This window comes from Emydura macquarii, unplaced genomic scaffold, assembly GCF_026122565.2.
Source record: "Emydura macquarii macquarii isolate MOO-44397 ecotype Brisbane River unplaced genomic scaffold, CSIRO-AGI_Emac_v2 contig_2205, whole genome shotgun sequence".
Classification (NCBI taxonomy): domain Eukaryota; kingdom Metazoa; phylum Chordata; order Testudines; family Chelidae; genus Emydura; species Emydura macquarii.
Genome location: NW_027132342.1, coordinates 25,628,558 through 25,635,570, shown reverse-complemented (window position 1 = coordinate 25,635,570; position 7,013 = coordinate 25,628,558). Strand labels below are relative to the sequence as shown.

General features: G+C 43.1%; 1 protein-coding gene across 2 annotated transcripts in view; it reads right to left on the bottom strand.

Moving 5' to 3' along the window:
* Positions 1–2,029: 2,029 nt before the first annotated feature.
* HAL (histidine ammonia-lyase) overlaps positions 2,030–7,013 on the bottom strand; it is a 29,526-nt gene continuing 24,542 nt past the window's right edge. For both annotated transcript variants that reach the window (XM_067559775.1, XM_067559776.1), the window contains 4 exons: positions 6,125–6,259; positions 4,898–5,006; positions 4,726–4,795; positions 2,030–3,470 (listed from right to left, as the gene is read on the bottom strand). In XM_067559775.1, coding sequence (XP_067415876.1) covers positions 3,321–3,470; positions 4,726–4,795; positions 4,898–5,006; positions 6,125–6,259 — 464 coding nt within the window. In that variant the 3' untranslated portion in view covers positions 2,030–3,320. The remainder of the gene's footprint in view (positions 3,471–4,725; positions 4,796–4,897; positions 5,007–6,124; positions 6,260–7,013) is intronic.

Here is a 7,013-nt window from a genome sequence, read left to right as displayed (position 1 = left end):
GTAAACCCTGCATATGATGGAAACCACTTCACGCCAGAGGGCACAGCTGCACCCCCAGCATCTCTAGTTTCAGCACCTATGAACACGCGCTCTCCCCATCAGTTCTTCCTTAAACAGCACACCGCCCGCTTTGCTAAATAACATTTATACAGGCAGTCGGGGACTGTCTCAGCATATGCACTCACATATTTTTTTACTTGCAGTTCTGCTCTGAAGAATGCTTCTACAGCATGGCAGTGACATTCTGTGCTTATTGGCTCAATGACTTTTCAGCTCCAGTATGCTCCATTTACAAGTAAAACTACAGTTTTCCACCTGCCAGTGCTGCAAATCAAACTAGGAGCTGCGAGTCAAGCTGGTCTCTTTCCTTCTTTCCTGTCATCACCGCCAATAAAGGGCCTAGAAGCCACGCTATGCCCTCAGTGACACTATAACACTATTATCTTCACTGAGGCTGCAAAGATGTAACTGATTAGAGCTCAGTAAAAAGATTCTTCTGAAAATGCACAAGGAAGACCAAAATCCATCTAACTGTGTCAGCTGTTACCGCCACAGAAGAGAAACCCAGTTAAAAAGAAGCCCTACTGCCATAAGTAGGTATTACTGAATACAAATGGGGAGCAGACCGATTGAGCAGGAGAGTGCCATTTTTACACAGTCCTCTGGCAGAATTAACATTGTGTTGTAGCTGACACAGTAAGCTTGTCAGATGTATTGGAATCAGGCTCTGGTAGGCTGTGGGACTGGAGCTCTATGTGACAGGAGTGGAGCGGAGTGGACAGAGATGGCCACTCTGCAGCACCATGAGCACCTCACTCAGGGGTGGAGTAAGCGGAATAGTACAGTGTAAGCTAATGCTCACCCTGCCACTTTTATGCTGCTTCCCGCCTAGGAGGGTTGTCTTGGCCACAGGCAGTAGTGAGGGCTGAATTGTGTGGCACCACTGAAGGCCACGGTCCACAAAGGAACTTAGGCATAGCAAGGCCAAGCATTGCAGTGTCTAGAATATCACACAATCACCACTGCGATACCCAAAGCTTGAGTTAAGCACTTAGGCTCCATGCACAACGAATGGGGAGGCACAGGCATCTAAGAATGCAGTCCACAAAAGCCAGCACACCAGGCAAGGAGACGCCTACGTCAGCCAATGGGGGATGCCGACCAGAGGGGTGTCCTAAGCTCCGCCCCCTCATGGAGACAGGCTTCTAAGTCCCAGCTGCAGGGAAGCACCTCGCACTGTTTAGCAATCCACCAATGTGAACCCAGGTCCTAAGTTGTTTCTTGCAGGAATGAGTTACGGAGCTGGCTGGCTCTACACAAAACGGCCACCATCATCCCACCTTATAGCCCTATACCCCTAATGGGTAGAACACTTGCCTGGGATGTGGCACACCCAGGTTCAATTCCATCCTCTCTGCCTGAGGGAGAGTAAGGATTTGAACCGGGGAGGGTCTCCCATCTCTCCAGAGAGTGATCTAACCACTGAGCTGTGGGCTATTCTGATGTGGGGCTCTCTCAGTCACTTCTGTTGAAGTTATTAAACTGTGGCTAAATAATGAAAGAGTCACTGGAGCAGAGGGACTGGACCCTGGATCTCCCTCCCCTACTGGATGTCTCAACCTCCAAGCTACAGTCATACTCTCTCGGGCCCAAATGACTAATTGTTCATACAGAGTGGTATAATCAGACAGTCTGGGACTTGTGTGCCTAAGTACCTTTATGTATCAGGCTTGAGTCTCTATGCAGATGAACCATGGAATTTCAAATCTTGGCCTTCTAAATCCATTGCTGGTCCAAGTCCCTTACCCACACTGCTCCCCCTTTCTGAGGAGCAATCTGTGACATTTCTTGGCCCTTGCAATGTTTCTCTCTCTCTCTCTCTCTCACACACACACACACACACACACACACACACACACACCCACCCTCTTTCCCCCAAGCTACTCTTTTGCTTCACATTTTCATTGTCACATATGAAATAAAACCCCAGAGACACAGATATGCATGGAAGTCGGGCCTCAGTTTGGCTATATTTATTTTAGGTGTGACTCCATATCCTCTGGAAAACTAATTGAGTTGGGTAAATTCCATTGTTAATAACACAGCAGGTATGCTCTGGAACAAAGATCCATGTACTGTATTTCAGGGGCATTTGAACAATTTTTATAGTGCGTGCGCTGAAAGCAGAAGCCATGTATTTGGTTACCACCACTATAAGCCAGGGCACGCGACTGCACCCCCAGCACCCCTAGTTCCAGCACCCCTGCTGTATCAGTGTCCATGCAGCTATTCTGATTTGTGAAGAGCTGCTATAAAATGCTCTCCCATTACACAGGAATGTTTAACTTGCACTTGATCTGCACAGTGTTTGAGGTGCATGTAAAACAGATCAGGATAAAAGTATCAGACAATTTTGCTCATGGTGGAATGCATCATGTCAAAAAGGTCTAACCCAAGAGAAAAAGGAGCATGAAATCTAGTTTGATGTGCTCCAGTCCTCAATTATACCAACATTGACAAAAATAGAAACAAACAAAAAGCCATGTCAGTACCCAAAGAATGGCACAAAGTGAAAACATTTAAATAGAAACAGAATAAAAAATACAACCCAGTTAATAGGTTTAAGTACCCACTTTAATTTTCAGAGGGGCAGAATTTAGCAACACAGCCCCATTCAATTGACATGAATGCAAAACTCTCACCAGCTGCAGCACATGGGTGGATTACATATTCACAAATAGCTGGGTTTATTCACATGAAGAACTTATTTTTTATAGGAATATCATAGTTTGGGGTTTTTTTTAATCAGTAAGGAAAAGGTAACCCCTGTAATATTCAGCAAATACGGTTAGCCAGCACTGTAGCATGTAAAAAGTGTCCATTCCACGTTTTTAGTGAATAAAGATTTTAGGCCAGATCAAGCGGTACTTAGGCTAACCTCCCATTGACTTTAGTGGAAGTTTTGACTGCTTAAAGACCATATGGTTGGATGCCTATCTAATAAAACTGATTATTTCATGTTTAATCTCATTTGGCCAAATTCAGGGCCAGCATTAGCAGGTGCGAGTCCACTAAAGTCAGTGAAGTTGTACCAACGGGTGAATTTAGACCATTGTTTTTATGCTTTGGTGTTTTAGAAGATCAGTAAATTCAATCAGATCCATTCTACAGCGGGACACCATCTTTTACAGGTGAGACATCTAACCACGCACATAACTTCCTTTATATCCCAGGAAGAAACCATATTGTATCATCATAAAACAATCGTCATCAAACAAAGTTCTGGAAAGGATTTGCTCCGTACCAAACTTCGTTGCACATTAAAGTTCATCCTGATCATTGTGATCAGTCCCAACACATTTATTCACTGTCAGTGAATCCAGAGAAAAGGCTGTGGGTGAACCAGGTCTTGATTCAGGAATATGCTCTCTTTTATATTTTTCAATGTAAGGTTCAGCTACTTCCCATACCTACAGAACAGAAAGAGCAACAGCAGTCAGAACTGAAGGCTGAAAGATTTTATGTTCAAACTTAGTCACATGCCAATGCCCAAGTTTAGAGCCCCCTGTGCAGACACTATTAGGGTATCACTAACTGATTGTAATAGATTGAACTAAATTGCACATGACCATCTGAACTAGACAGAGTCAGAGATGGTGGTTGCTGCTGAGCGCAGCAATCTGTAGGGAAGTTAGTGTTTTGTTGGGTAAAGAGGGATCTGGGTGCAGTTGCAAGGGAATGGTATATGGCTACTGTCCTGGCTGATGCTAGATGAGGTCTCAGGTGAGAGGAGATATTGCATCTCCTACTACCCAGATGATGATCTAGGAGGGATAGGAGCTGCTACAGATGGGTCCCCTGGCTTCTTATAGAAAGCATGATGTCATGCAGGAGCCAGGGTAGCATGGAATGGATGACTGGCACGAGACAGGGCAGTGATGGGCAGCATTGGTAAGGGGTGGCAGATCTGACAGGACATGGGGGCTGGGATTTACTAAGGAACCTAAAGGTTGGAAAGTTTTCCTCTTTCTCCTTTATTGTTCCCCTACCAGGGTTGTAAGACAGGTGGGCTATTAGGGTCCATCTGGCTGCAAACAGTTTGATAGGTCAGTAGGGATCTCATCTTGCTCTCTCTCTCATATTCTTCTGAGAGTTATATTTTACAAGTGTAAAAAAACAAAGTGGATTCCAAAACCTCTAGCTGTGCACACAGTAGGGCTGTGTTAATGCACATCCTCATTGCTGTTCCCTCATCCTGGCATTCTTATGGTTTTTGCCAGGCCCGCTCTTGTATCTGATCTTAAACTGGGTAGCAAGTTCTTTGGGATGTGGATTGTCCTTCAATTCCATGACCCCTGTCCTGCAATGTGCACAGTGCCACTGACTTCAATGGGGCTCCATGTGGATGCAGGCGACTATCTTCGCAGGGCTCATTGCAGGACTGGGCCGATATTTGTCAGGTCCTGTCAGTTTCAGTAATCTAAGCTGTTTATCAATAAACTGAAGGGATTCATTTTTAAATTCATTTTAAAACTAAAAATATCCCTTTAAAAGACTACGACAAACTAAACATCTTCTTTAAATCATGCACATGAGGGGAAGAGCTTTTTCTTTTTTTTCCACTGAAGCAATTAGTTAAATGCATCAAGGGACATTTTAAAAGAAGAACTGCAGATCTCTCCATAAGGAATGATCTACTGCACAAATGCCAATATCAACACCTGCCTTCTGCTCCACAAGCAGCTTGTGAGCTGCCTCAATGTCTGGGGCCATGAAGCGATCCCTTAGCCAAGGCCTGAAAGGAGACAAATTGAGAACATTAGCCAAACATTAACCAGCACAGTAGTTAGCAGGTCTTCAAAGCTTTAACCTCTGGGAAAATGTTATTTGATTTTACCTTACAACAGAGCGCACAAGGTCATAGACGTTCTCCAATGGGGTGGTTGTTCTCAGGGGGCGGAGAAACTCAATGCCCTGGCAGGCTGCAAGAAGTTCAATGGCCAACACTAGGAAACCAAACAGTGAAAAGCCAGGTAGTGAGTTTCAGGATGTAGAACTCATTGTAAGTTTACATTTGTAGAACCTCTAAATAGAGTGTTATTGTTAATGATAACACAGCACCCCACAACTTCAAAGTGCTATGCAAAGATTAACTGAGGCAGCTAAATAGTAGACCCATGTAATAGATGGGGAACAGTCAGAGGTTTATGCTGATACTTAAAAATATTCTCTGATTTTGGGTTCCCAGACATGCTGAGCCTGACTTTTCAAGGTGCTAAGTGCTCACAGTGGTTGTCTTCAACTGGAGTGATAGGTGTTCAGCACTCATGAAAATCTCTCCCAAGGTACACTCCAAAATAGACACACATTTTCTAAATCGGAGCCATTTCTCAGGACTAAATTAGATGTAGCAATGGGTCTGAGCTGTTGAATTCAAATAGAGTTTTGAAACTCACAGGAGCACTGGGGTGTCCAGAGACGGAGTTTGTTTCAGGCCCACCTCTCGTTAGTACAAGAATTCTGGTACAATTAAAAGGCCTTCACACATATGCATTGGAAAAGTTTGTACAGGATCTACCAGACTAGCCAGTAGCATTTGTCATTCACTTATACAAGGGCCAAATTCTCCTAAGAAAAAGGTTATCTGAGAAACATTGTTTTCTCCAGTTACATGTTCATTTTGCTGAATGCGTAAAATAATACTTAGTATATTTATAGATCTCTACTGCTTCAAAAGCACTCCACTGTATAAACTCATGTAAGAGCAAATTGTATATATTGGTTTTAGTGGTATGTATTTTTGTGTTCTTCCAGCAACAGCTGAAATTTGTATTTAAAAAAAGTCATAACTTTATCTCAAAAGATTAAAAAAGGGAAGAATTTTGGCTGAATGTCATTTTGATAAATGGCTTTGTTTCAATGGAACACACTAATCTAGATTCATCTCAATCATATTTCTGCTGGAAAGAAATTGGAGTAGTTTTGAAAGTAACTACTTAAGACATTATAAAATGAATGAAGGGTCCATTTTTTTTTAAAACAATGACATTTAGAAAGAAAGGCATTCACTTTTAATCCAGTTACAATACAGTAGATATGTCTAAAATCAGTGTCTTAATTTTACCTTGTTCAACATGTTCAATAACTTTCAATGCTTTTCGTGCAGCCCATCCGCCCATGGACACATGGTCCTCTGTAGCAGCACTGGTTGAGAGAGAATCCACAGAAGAGGGGTGGCACAAGGCTTTATTCTCAGAAACTGCAAAAGTTCAGTGTGAATAAATGGTGTACTGTATGGACAAACAAGAGCTAAAAACAATGGTCAAGTCTAAAAGATTGCAATGAAGGATCCATGCCCATCTTTGGTGAACGCACGCCCATGGTATGGCTTGATTGAGTCATCTGCAGTATCTAACATTCAAACCAGTTTGTCTCTGAAGACAATAACGTACACTGACCGTCAGATGCCGCTATTAACCCAACTATATAAAGCTAAATATGTCCACAGAAAAGAGCGCATTTAAAATAGACCAAGGGTCAGATCTTCGGCCCAGCTCTGGTGGCGTAAAAATAGCTGCAAAACAAACATCTCCTCTTCTTCTTGTGGCATCCTCCCGAGGGCTCCTCCAGTGTAGTGGTGTTCCCAAGAGAAAGATGGTATCGCTGCGCAGCTCCTGCACTCCTGAAATCCAGAGCTGCTGGAATGGAGTCTTAGAGCAGCCCATTAGGATCCAGCCCAGCCCCCAGCTGGCCCCAGGATCCCTGGAGTATAAAAATTGCTTTTCCTCAGCGTTGAGCCTGGTGAGGCCAGACTGGAATATCTGTTTCAAATGTGGAATATATTTATCTATCTATATATTTTTTAAATATTTTAAAGAATTCAATTTCTAAGTTTGAACTTTTCCAGCCCTACAGCGGCCTTTGGTTCTTTTTATCTTCTTGTACAAGTTTCTGACTAAGTAAAGGAGTTATCTTTAAATGCTTTTCTGCCATGTATGGTTTGGCTGCTGCTA